General features: G+C 37.5%; 1 protein-coding gene across 21 annotated transcripts in view; it reads right to left on the reverse strand.

The window, feature by feature from the left end:
* Ncor1 (nuclear receptor corepressor 1) overlaps nucleotides 1–13,388 on the reverse strand; it is a 172,699-nt gene that overhangs the window by 97,602 nt on the left and 61,709 nt on the right. For 13 of the 21 annotated variants that reach the window (XM_042671893.1, XM_042671888.1, XM_042672019.1 and 10 more), the window contains exons 9-13: nucleotides 13,331–13,357; nucleotides 11,278–11,344; nucleotides 7,355–7,527; nucleotides 5,729–5,819; nucleotides 75–253 (exon numbers count right to left, since the gene is read on the reverse strand). In XM_042671893.1, coding sequence (XP_042527827.1) covers nucleotides 75–253; nucleotides 5,729–5,819; nucleotides 7,355–7,527; nucleotides 11,278–11,344; nucleotides 13,331–13,357 — 537 coding nt within the window. Of the gene's footprint in view, nucleotides 1–74; nucleotides 254–5,728; nucleotides 5,820–7,354; nucleotides 7,528–11,277; nucleotides 11,345–13,326; nucleotides 13,358–13,388 lie in introns of those variants that run through there. The other 8 variants (XM_042672047.1, XM_042672027.1, XM_042671957.1 and 5 more) reach the window with 2 other exon arrangements.

Raw genomic sequence — 13,388 nt, forward strand, 5'->3', positions numbered from 1 at the left:
CTCATGAAAAAAAGTTTTGTGGCAACAGTTTAATTGCTAACTTCTATTAGAGAATAATTTAAATTTTAAATTACTTGTCCTTAAAGATTTCCTTTTCGTGATCAGTCCAAACATTCATAAACTGCCTATCTTTGTAAACCTTCATAGGGTCCTCCATAAGACCATTCATGTTAATGAACTTGACACGTCTTTGTTCAGCATCAAACATCATAGGTGGGATCACAGACAGCTGTCGCATTTGCTTCTCATTATTCTGAAAATAAAACAAAATATATGTAATTTAAAATTTAAATGAGAAATTTTAAAAGAGCCACAGAATTCTTAATAGACATTAAAAAGAAACACAATCTAGGGTTCACACCTATAATCCTAGCTACTAAGGAAGCTGAGATATGAATATCATAGCTCAAAGCCACCCCACCAAAGGGAAGTCTGTGAAACTTTTCTCTCCAACTAACCAGCAAAAAGAGAAGTGGAGGTATACTTCAAATGGTAGAGTTGCACCTGGCGAAGTAGTGATTTTATGAAGCATTTAATTATCACAAAAGCTTCATTAAGCAACTAGTCTTGCCAGGAGCTGGTGGCTCACACCTGTAATCCTAGCTACTCAGGAGGCTTGAGATTTGCCAGCCCCAGCAGGAAAGTCCATGAGACTCTTACCTCCAATTAACCACCAGGAAACTGCAACTGGTGCTGTGGCTCAAGTAGTAGAGCACTTGCCTTGAGCTAAAGAGCTGAGCGACAATGCCCAGGCCCAGAGTTCAAGCCCCCACAACCAGCAAAAAAAGAAAAAAGAAACTAATCTCTTACTCTAAGGGATGGCTCATACCTGTAGTTTTGCTACTCAGGAGGCTGAAATTTAACAATTACAGTTCAAAGCCACCCAGGCAGGAAGTCATAAAACTCTTATCTACAACTAGCTACCCAAAAAAGCCAGCAAATGGAGCTGTGGCTCAAAGTGGTAGAGAATGAGGCTTGTACACAAAAGCTCAGGCACAGTGCCCAGGATCTGAGTTCAAGCCCTACAATTGGCGCGCGCGCACACACACACACACACACACACACACACACACACACACACACACACACACACACACACACACACACACACACACACACACACACACACACACACACACACACACACACACACACACACACAAACCATAGTCTCTCATCATTTTAGCATACAAATCTAAGCTCGTTTTATAGAACAATAAATGCAAAAACAAGCAAACAGACCAAAAATTTAAAAGTATTAATATTATGTAACCTAAACTTATGTAGCTATAGGTATTCCTAAATTCCAATAAAAAATTAGGACTGTTATCCTTAGAATTATGCTGATTTCAAATCTACATGTGTATGACTTATTTGCCACATCATAATTTAGGGTATCTTAAAGCACGTTTTCATGAAAAAAATGTTTTACCAAAATTATGAATGTTTACTCAAATACAAGACAAGGGTTGTTTTCTAAAAATTCTGCTTATAGATAGGCATGTATTTCCTTCTAGTCAAGTCTTACAAAGTCTCCAATTTCATGAGATACTCCAATCAATTTGAATACCAATGTTTGAAAGAGACATATTAGCATAAAATCACCTCAACTGATAAACCGAAAAAAAAAAATGCTTCCAGGTGTCCATTAATGAAATCTGCAGGAAAGGAAGCAAAGAAACTTAACACAGATTTATTCATGATAAAAGAAATTATTTCTACAAATTCCACAGGATTCATTTCATTTTAATCACGAATTTAAAAGTAATTTCAAACGTGATATAGAATAAGTGAAATTACTCAATATATGCTATAAAAAAAAGTTCATTTGCTCTAATCATAGGAATTACATACATTAAGGTACTCCTGGTTTGTGTTAAATTTTCCAAAGACAACCAATGTGTGTGTATATGTGTGTATGTATGTATATATGTGTATGTATATATGTGTGTATATGTATACCAAAAGAAGTATACGGCACCGAGCCTAGCAAAAAGTAACACCGATTTACTCTACAGACACTGTGCTAAATGATTCACAAAGTAAGTTACTTATAAGGATGAGAACATAACAAAATGTTTCATTCTAAAAAATAACTTGCTGACTACCAGTGGCCCATACCTGTTTCTAGCTACTCAGGAGACTGAGATCTGAGAATTAGTTCAAAGCCAGCCCAGGAAGAAAAGTCCTTGAGACTCTTACCTCCAATAAACCACCAAAAAGCACAGCAATAGCCTTGAGGAAACACAAAATCAGGAACAGCATCCAGGCCCTGAGTTCAAGCATGTGCACATGCCCATGCCCATGTCCATGTCCATGCCCACACACATACACACACACACAAAGAGGGGAAGGGAGGGAAGGGGTAAGGCAGGACATGGAGGGAAGAGGAAGGATAAGCTCAGGAAAGAACAGAAGATATCAGAACTCTGGGGCTGATGCATCTTCAATCTACTATGAAGATCTTAAATTTAAGCTCAATTGTAGCAGTAGAAATGGATGATAACTCAACATTATGTAACAATACACAAAAACGTGTAAAGTTGTCCCTCAGTATGTGAGATATGTCTCTATAATTCTCTTAAAGGACCAAAAAAAGGAAAAGGGAGGTGGGGGGGTGGGGAAAAAAGGGATGGGAGTGGGGGAATCTGTAAAAGTTTACGTGGATCAGTTCAACAACCTAAGACCTAAAGTAGTTCTTAAGAGTCTTGGGTGTTGTGCACAATTTTCTACCCGCTCTAGGGTTAGTGATAAGAATTCTGAAATGGGGGGGGGGGGGGGGGGGGGGAAGGAGAAGGATTGGGATTGGGGGGGAGGGGGGAGGCTGGGAAGGGATGTGAAGGGTAAACCAAAGGAGGAGGCTGCAATGCTTGGTAAGAAATGTACTCATTATCCCGCTCATGTAATTGTAACCCCTCTGTACAGTATGTTCACAAATAAAATAAAATTAAATTTAAAAAAAAAAAAAAAGAATTCTGAAATAATGTTGTCATGAAAGCATCTATTTTTATCACAGAAATTATCTAAAAGACTTGTCCTCCTCAAAAAAGTAAATCTGTATTTAACTCATCACAATCCAAAACAATATGCACAAAAAAATATTGGACAGTAGCCCCAGGATGACATGTATACATGTATCACACATAAGCCCACACACACCCATACACAGGACTAGTAAAAAAATCATGACACTGCTTTTTGTTTTAAATGTGGTACACAGTACAATTATAAAAATTTGATTTATCTAAATTCTTGGCTAGTAGTGAGGCTAGAGAATTCAGAGGTTCATGGCTCTTGCACACTCAGATGCCACTTTACCATCTGAGCCGCCCAGCGCAGCTCTTTGCTAGTTAATTGGACATGGAGTCTTGTGGACTGTTCTGCCCAGACTAACTACAAATACAATCCTCCAGGTCTGAGCATCCTAATTAGCTAGGATTATAGCTACTCAGTCAGATACCGTTGCTTCACTTATCAAATTATGTCTAAATCTTTCAAAACTATTTTAAATTAAATCAATTTAAAATATTTACATATTTGAATCCTCAAAAAAAAATCCCTGCCCTTAGAAATTTACACTATGTATTTATTCATTTATATGTATCATTTATTTTGAATAATCTGACTCTTTAATAATTATCTTCGGTCATTATTTATGGGGATAACCACAGAAATTAAAACAAAACCTATAGAAAATTGAGAACAATTAAAACTAGTAATTAAATTAAAATTAAAACTAGTAATGCTCAATAAAAAGTAGGTAGCTTTGGAAGCAAGTTTAACAGGTGGTTTGAATCACTGTTAGGGAATGAAATTTATTCCTTTTTTCTGGTGCAAGTACTAGGTCTTGAATTTAGGGCCAAGAATACTATACCTTAGCTTTCTCATTCAAAGATGGTACTCTTTGGTAGTACTTCCAGCTTTTTGGTAGTTAATTGGAGATAAAAATCTCAGACTAGCTGGGCGCTGGTGGCTCACGCCTGTAATCCTAACTATTCAGGAGGCTGAGATCTGAGGATCATGGTTCAAAGCCAGCCTGAGCAGGAAAGTTTGTGAGACTCTTATCTCCAATAAAACGCTAGAAAACCGGAAGTGGTGCTATGGCTCAAGCGGTAGAGTGCTAGCCTTGAGCTGAAGAGCTGAGGGACAGTGCCCAAGCCCAGAGTTCAAGCCCCACGACCGACCAAAAAAACAAAACAAAACTCAGACTTTCCTGCCCCGGCTGGCTCTGAACCTCAGCCCTCAAATCTCAGTCACTTGAGTAGACAGTATTACAAGTGTGAGCCACTGGCACCCTGCTTGAAATTTATTATTTTTAATTTGTTTGATAGTCCTAAAAGTATAATAACCATCTTCATGAATACAATACTCAAGCTGATTATAATAAAGAAAACAAATACATAAAAGAAATAAATATAAAATGAGACTGAAAAGCTGCTTCTTATCTTTTGGGAAACAGTATATTTCATGTGGCAAAATTGCTGTTTGGCCTGGACTATATATTCTTTAAATGTCTATCCTAGTCTCTAATATTTGTTTTATAATTTATTAGATTCTATTCTTGATAGTCAATAAAATGCATAAAGTCAAAATAATATATTCTGCAAGTGTTTTCTCATTCTGAATTAGCCTTTTACTTCAACTGAGACAATTTCATGTGTACACAGAAGACTGTGATACCTAATCTGCAATTCAACTCTCTCAGGCTCATCTTACAAGATAGTGCCCTTGAGAAAATATTCTGCCATCTGAAAAGCATGTATTTCTGTGGTATCTGAAGAAATGGCTCCCAAATCAGTGTTCCAACAAAGAAACCAGGAGTCTTCCTATCCTCCTCTTCTTCCCCTTTATTCAATGCATCCATCTTGTTCGTTCTACATTCTATAAGTTTTTGTTATCAGTCTCCTCCTAAGTATCCCAACCATTGTTGCTGTGACTTGGGGGAAAGGGGAAAGAACTAGAGAGGTGTGTGTGCGCGTGCGTGTGCATGTGTGGTAGGACTTGAACTCAGACCTGGACCCTACTTGAGCTGTGGGGGGGGAGGGTGGCTGTGTGTGTGTGTGTGTGTGGTTCACTCCTGGATTTTTTTTTTTTTTTTTTTTTTGTGGTTCATCAAAGGTAAGCATCATGGGGATTTTCCTGGCCAGGCTGGCTTCCAAAGGTGATTCTCAGAACTCAGTCTCCTAAGACGCTAGGATTACAGGTGTGAGCCATCACAGCCCAGCTTTAAATCCCTATTTTTAACTTCCTCCTCAACTTTTTATTGGTTTCCTTGCTTCCAAAGACGTTTTTTTGGTCAGTTGTGGGGCTTGAACTCTGGGCTTGGGCACTGTCCCTCAGCTCTTCAGCTCAAGGCCAGCGCTCTACTGCTTGTGCCACAATGCCACTTCGAGTTTTCTAGTGGTTTATTGGAGATAACAGTCTCATAGACTTTCCTGCCCGGGCTGGCTTTGAACCATGATCCTCAGATCTCAGCCTCCTGAGTAGCTAGGATTACAGGCGCGAGCCACCGCTGCCCAGCGGTCCAAACACATCTTTGTAAAATATCAATATGATCACATTACTGCCTTGTTTAAAATCCTTTAATGGTTAGCTATACTTTTTAGAATTGTCCAAATTCCAGCACCCAGAGTTCCCTCATTTACATGCAAAGAAATGCTTACTAACCTAGGCTAAAGGGCTGAAATGTTTAAGTAATAAAGTAAGTTGAATTGATTAATTTTCTTACCTCCTGCTCAGAGAGACCGTCAATAATTTCAGAAATCTCATGCTCACTCCTAGCAATGGTGGCTGAAAGACCAGCTCCCCTTTGGCCAACTCTAAATATGAAGGAGAAATAAGTATTAAAGAACTTTTAGAAAGAAAACATTATCAATTAAATTCATAGAGATTACTTTTTTTTTTCCCAGGATTTTTTTTTTTTCTTTTGCCGGTTGTTGGGCCTGAACTCTGGGCCTGGGTGCTGCCCCTCAGCTCTTCAGCTCAAGGCTAGCACTCTACCACTTGAGCCACGGCACCACTTCTGGCTTTTTCTGCTTATGTGGTGCTGAGGAATCAAACCCAGGGCCTCATGCATGCAAGGCAAGCACTCTACCACTGAGCCACCTTCCCAGCCCCATATAGATTACTTTTTGGGGATGGATCCAATACTGGGACTTTAAAATCAGGGACTTACACTAACTACAGACACACTACTACCACCTGAGCCATGCCCCAGCTTTATTGCTCTTGTTGTTTTCCCAAACAGGGCCTCTCTTTTTACCTAGGTTAGCTTGGATCATGATCCTATTTACACTTCCTGCATACCTGGGATAATAGACATGCCTAGGTCATAGTGGCTGAGATTGAGTCTTCCACACTTTTTTGCCCCAGGCTGCCTCAAAACACAACTCTGTTGATCTCTCTCCCCATCCTGAGTAGTAAGAATTACAGGCATGAGCTGCTACACTTGCCTCCTAAAATACTATTGAATGAATTCAAGTAATATGCTTGAGTTACCAGTTACATTATTAACTATTTAAATGCTAAGATGGAGATTTTAAAAGTTAACTGTTCAAGTTAAAAATGGTGTAACTAAATATGGGAAGCTTGGGGAAAAAATGAGTTACTGATGCCACTTCCTTTTCAAGAAGCAGTTTTGCCTGTGTTCTAAAGAACAGGTCAATTAAACTTTTAAAAGTACAGCAAGCAGCAGGGCTACTTCTATAATCCTTTCTACTCAGATGGCTAAAATCTGAGGATAACAATTCAAAATTCTTTTTCATTTTCTTTCTTTTTTTTTAGGCTTGAACTCAGGGTTTGGGCTCTGTCCCTGAGCCTCTCTGTGCTCACTCCCTTGAGCCACAGAGCCACTTCTGACTATTTCTGAGTAGTTTATTGAAGAGTCTCACAGACTTTTCTGCTCAGGCTGGCTTTGAACTGTGATCCTCAGATCTCAGCCTTCTGAGTAGCTAGGATTACAGGCATGAACCACTAGCACCTGGCTAGAATTTCTTAACTAGAAACCAATTTAATGTTTGATTATATTATCAACTGTCATGTTCACAGTAATAATTTCAAGAGCTGAAGAATTAATTTCAAAATATTCATTACATTAAGCACAACAGTTAAGCACAAAAATTAATGTTAAATTCACTAAGATATAATCTTCATAGGTTGGTAATAACGTTTTAAATTCACAGGAAGTTATTTGTGCACATTCCTACTGATTAACATCAGGAAACAAGAGAAATTAAGAGAAAACTTACTTAAAATAAAAATCACAACAAATTAAACTTCAACTCATCTGGAAATGGTACCTACCTCAGTGATAAAGCACTTACCCCCAGCACAAAGAAAACAAAAAACTACTCACCTCTGAAATCTTTCTTGCTGTTCTCTTTGTTTACGAATTTCTGGAAACTGCTTTTCATAGTACTCTCTTGTTTTGCTTTCTTTAGCTTTCCTCCGTGGATTATTCTCAATTCTGTCCACTTTTTTTTCCCAAGCCTCCATGAGCTGATCATAACGTTGGCAGATTTTTTGTTCCTATTAAATACCCATAGCAAATTAGTAGTAATTAAACTAAACTCTGAAAAGTGACTCTGATAAACTTAACACTTTGAAATAAATTCTTTTTTTTTTTTTGGTCCGGTCCTGGGGCCTGAACTCTGGGCCTGGGCGCTGTCCCTCAGCTCTTCAGCTCAAGGCTAGCACTCTACCACTTGAGCCACAGAGCCACTTCCGGCTTTTTTCTTTTTGCTTATGTGGGGCTGAGGAATCGAACCCAGGGCCTCGAGCATGCAAGGCAAGTGCTCTACCACTGAGCCACCTTCCCAGCCCCGAAATAAATTCTTTTTAAGGTCAAGTCAGAAGTACATTTGCCTATGATTAGTTATGAATGAAAATTTGTCCTTGATGTAACTAACAAGAGAGAAAAGGAGTCATTTCCTAATGTCAAAAATATAGAGCATACTTTGCCTGGAATTTTTTAGTAAACATTAAACTATACAAATTAATATATTAAACACCTACTATTACTAGCAGTTTGACTGATACTTTTGTTTTCCTGGTAACATGACTTCATTGTCAAAAAATAGAAACCAACATTAGCAATACAATTTATAATATGACCAATAACCCAAAGCCAACCATATGAATATTTTGTTGAGATCCATCCAATCTGTCAAGAGATAATATGAACATTGAACCATTCCTCTAGTGTTGAAGGTTCTGGTAGTTTTACTTTTTTGCTATTATGGATAAATACTATATACAATAGACATTTTTGAAAAGATAGAGAAAGGCAGAAATTGATTACTTTTTATCATACGTAAATCCAACCAGGCGCCAGTGGCTCCATGCCTATAATCCTAACTACTCAGGAGGCTGGGATCTAAGAATTGTAGCTCAAAGCCAGTCCAGGCAGAAAAGTCTCTCTGGGACTCTTATCTCCAATTAAGCACTCAAAATCTGGAAGTGGTGCTGGTAGAGGGCTAGTCTTGAGTACAAAGAGGCTCAGGGACAGTGCCCAGGCCCTGAGTTCAAGCCCCACAATCTACAAAAAAAAAAAAGGGAGGGAGGGAGAGAGGGAAGGAGGAGGGGGAAGGAGGGGAGAAGGGAGGAGGGAGAGAAGGCAGAAGGTAGGAAGGCAGGCAGGCAGGCAGACCAGTAAATATATTAAATCACACTGGGTGCAGCGGTGGCTCATGCCTGTAATCCTAGCTACTCAGGAGGCTTAGATCTGAGGATCACAGATCAAAGCCAGCCTGAGCAGGAAAGTATGAAACTCATTTCCAATTAACCACCAGAAAACCAGAAGTGGCACTGTAGCTTTAGAGTGTTCGCCTTGAGCTGAAGAGCTCAGGGACAGCACCCAGGTCCAGAGTTCAAGCCCCACGGCCGACGGGAAGGAAGGAAGGAAGGGAGGAAGGGAGGAAGGGAGGAAGGGAGGAAGGGAGGAAGGGAGGAAGGGAGGAAGGGAGGAAGGGAGGAAGGGAGGAAGAAAGAAAGAGACAGACAGACCTAATATTTGGGGCAAGGGACAGTGGCTCACATTTATAATCCCAGTTACTAAGGTGGAAAAGATTAAGATGATTGTGGTTCAAGATTAGACCAGACAAAATACCACCACAACCAGTGGCTGAGTACAGTGGCCCATATCTGTCATCCCTACTATGCAGAAAGTATAAATAGGGTATCATGGTCTAGGCTAGTCTAGGTATAAACATTAGACCCTGTGTGAAAAAGTGTTTAAAAAAAAAAAAAAAAGGCTGGGTACTTGATTCAAGTTGTAGAGTATCTGCCTGGAAACCATTATGTTCTGAATTCAATTCTCTGTACCAACAAAAAATAATGCTTTTATAAATAAGTGAATTGTTACTCGATGTTCTAAATAAAGAACAGAGAATAACCTTCCATTATGAGCACAGAACTATGTACACATCTAACAGAAGGGCTGAGAAAAATAAGAACGACACAGGAAAAAATGGCCAACATTGCTTTTCTCAAGAAAGAGGCACTAGAGAAGTATTTCTTCCTTATACTCCATTATGTCCCCATGTCCTAAATATTCTTTCCAACTCCATATGCATTTTTGTCATTCACCTTTTCTCCATCTCTATTAATACCTCAAGCCAATACTACTTACCCAGATTAAATCCACCACTTCCTAAATACCTCCTATGCTTATGGCTTTTTTTGGGGGGTGGGGGGCAGAGCAGGGCATGAAACTCAGGGCCTCATACATGTTAGGTAAGAATTGTACTCCTAAGCTATCGTCCCAGACCTTCCAATATATTCTTAATGTTATGGCCAGATATAAATTCTTAAAATACAAACTTGAAGCACTGTTATCTCCTCAGTTTAAAATTATAAGGTACTCCAAGGAATTGATCCAAAATCTCCTCCATGACCCTCAGGAAAGTCTACAAGCCAAGACCCCACTTCCTCTAGCATTCTCCCTAGCTCAACTCCTAAGGTCCTGCCAGCTCTGAGCCTGCAACAATAGATCCCATTTTACTTAATACAAATTTCAGAGTTATCCCTACCTGATTCATATCCACATGAGGTGTCACCTTTTACATGTTCTCATAGTTACTTGTATGTGTGTGACCACAGACTACTGTACCTGCCTCCCTACTATTTATTAAATCATATGGCTATCTTGCTCATCTTTCTAGAATAATACATGAGAAAGAATATACAAATCAGTTAACATGTAAATTTTGTAATTACTCTCCAAACTGTGAAAACCTCTAAGCTTCTGTGTTTATATCACCAGAGAGCTAATTTAGCAATTTCAACAAATTGATAGACAAAAAAGCCAGATCAAGCCGGGTGCCGGAGGTTCACTTCTGTAATTCTAGCTACTCAGGAAGCTGAGATCTAAGGATCACAGTTCAAAGCCAGCCCAGGCAGGAAAGTCCGTGAGACTCTTATCTCCAATAAACCAACAGAAAATCGGAAGTGGCACTGTGGCTCAAGTGGTAGAGCACCAGCCTTGAGCTGAAGAGCTGAGGGACAGCACCCAGGCCTAGAGTTCAAGTCCTATGACCAACAACATTAAAAAGTCAGCTCGTTTCTTAATATTTGTATGTTCTTGGCAAAACAAATAGTTCAAGAACAATAATAAGGACTAGATTGGCAAATTATAACTTCAGTAATTTTGCAACCAATAAGCTTTATGTTTCATTAAGCTGTCAATTATTCATTGTAAGGTACAAAGTTCACACCTAATGTTTAAGAGCTTCATTTATTAAACATCTGAATTTAAATACATTAATAGTTTCCCTGTAAAATCAGTATAAACATTTTATGAAAATAAGTTTATTGGCAATGTATTTTCTGTAACTTAAATCCTGTGATTATAGCCACAAAAGTTTTGGCTAGCAAGTCATGTAATTAAATATGAGAAATTTTGAATTTGAAAAAACTGAACCATAGTTAACCCAGTTCTAATTGGCATGACTATAACTTACCTACATTGAGGTGTAAGAGAATAAATGTAGATCACTCTATCCTTCATATTATTTTAAATAATCACCATTTGCTTTATTTTAGTTAGATGAAAATGTCATACAAAAATGACTCATGAAGTTAATTTGATTATAATATTAAATATGATACTGAAATATTATTAGTATCAGATTTACATTCAATTCACATTTACTATCACTTTTTAAATCAGCATTTGTTCTCAATATAATCAAAGACTAATAATTAAGGGGAAAGTGAATGCCTAAATGAGCATGAATGGGAAGGCTGTACAAATTGCAGTTAACAAGGATAGGACCTCACCCTTTGTTTTCTTGCATGATTTCTTCTTTTAAAAAATAAAATGAGTTTTTTCCTCATCACCTGGTTTCTAGAAGAGAAAAATATGGTTGCATAACATTAAGAAAAAGCCCAATTTAATGCTGCAGTTACTTTTTTTCCAGAGACACTGGCAAACAGGCAAAGATCACTTAAGAATTTATGATGCAATCAAAGTTAATCTTAATTTTTTCAACCTGCAAAATAAGACTATAATTTTTGCAATAATTATAATTGACTAAAAATCTTCCCATTCTACACAAAGATAATACAGCTAACTTTTAATTAATACACATAGTTATAACATATTTTTATTCTCAAATTATATAGTCACTTATTCTTTTTAAGAACTCTAGCAATGGATACTTAGAGGAAATGAAGGTAAAGGGAAAAGAAGTTTTACAGGTACCTCCCTACTCAAGTAAGGAGCTGGCCCTGGCCTCTCTATTATAAAAATAATGTACAACAACACATTTAGAGAGAAGCAATTTCTGCTTTAAACATAAGATTTTCCTCTATTACAAACCCACTCTTAGAAATAATGGAGGGCATATATGACAGGAAGATTTCCACTATAGCTTAACAATTTTAAATTTTTTAAATTGGAAGCACTGTGATCTTCAAAAACAGTGACATGCAGGTTTCAAATATAAATATTTACACCCCACCGACGTCCAAATGATTTCAAGCTTATTATTCAAATATAAATAGAAAGCCAAGGCACATAGAAGCAGTTTTTTGAATCATCTGTCACTCAAGACTTAACACTGGCACTGGTTATACTCAAATAAGCATGGACAATTAGGAGATGGCCATATAAAAGAGTAACGTAACCAAGAGATGAAAAGAATTATTAAAAGGTACATTTGCTATTTCATACAAAGCAAATGACGATACTTAAAGAATATAGCTACAGAATGACTTAATATATATGCACACAGCTGAGTAAATATTCCAAAAGACAACGTACTGTGAAAGCATATATTCAATTTGCTCTAATTCTAATTATGTTCTAAACTAAAGCAAATGACAATCAATAAAAGTAATTTTAAATGCTTCAAAAGAATTTAAGTGAAGTCATAGTAGTCAGTACCACCCTGAGGACAGTATGACAAGCACTAACTACATAATGTGGATAACATGAAATAAATGAAGGACAGAGCTGCTCTTCAAATTATAAGAGGGAAAAGACAAAACACAAACATAACCAAAGCTTTATGGGGGTAAAAAAAAAGTCACTGAAAGTAACCAACTAAGTTTTATCTATTATTCTTTTAAAAAAAAAAAAAAGATTTAAACAGTTAAAAACAATTCTTAAACAAGACATATTTTACAAGTTTTAGCCTAATCTATTCCTAATGATTCTTGAGACCAGAGTAGCATCTCACAGAAAAATTCTTCATATGTGACGTTTATAACTACTTACTTAACAAAAGTTTAAATTCCAATTCAATGATTTTCATGCACACTACCATGCAAATTATATTTGCCACCAGTTCTGCAAAGTAGTTAACTATTGCACACACTCTTAGAATATATATATAGCCATGTGCTCATTAGTAATCAGTTATATTTAATAAAACATGTAAGAGAAATATCACATTTGTCACCAAGTAAGAATAATTCAACGAAAATGTTCTTAAAGTACGATACTTTAAAAAAAAAAAAAAGATACCTATCTAGGTTCCTCTCTTCAATCAGATCAAGAAATTAAGTTTTCTTTTCACTTATTTTCTTATTCCAAGATCTGCATCCATAAAGACCTGGTACTAGGATGAGTAAGGCTGAGCAAACTACATTCTGGAGCAGCCTCCTCACCGACATGAGGTGACTGAGCCTTCCAAGGCACCAGGACATTAAATGGCAGAAGGATCTACAAATACCGTCATTAGAAAGAGTCATGGAAGGGATTTCCCTAGAATAGGATTTTGAATAATGATAAAATGATCCGTGGCACTTCTACTTTGCAATGGCAGATGTGGCTTGGTGGGGGACGGTGTCATCACTAGTCTTAAATGAAAAAGCTTCATTATCTTACTTCATCATGCGCCTTGCAGGTACTCCACTGAAAAAAAGACAAAACAGGAGGCAAAAAA

Source organism: Dipodomys spectabilis, unplaced genomic scaffold (assembly GCF_019054845.1).
Source record: "Dipodomys spectabilis isolate Male_0828 unplaced genomic scaffold, ASM1905484v1 ptg000018l, whole genome shotgun sequence".
Classification (NCBI taxonomy): domain Eukaryota; kingdom Metazoa; phylum Chordata; class Mammalia; order Rodentia; family Heteromyidae; genus Dipodomys; species Dipodomys spectabilis.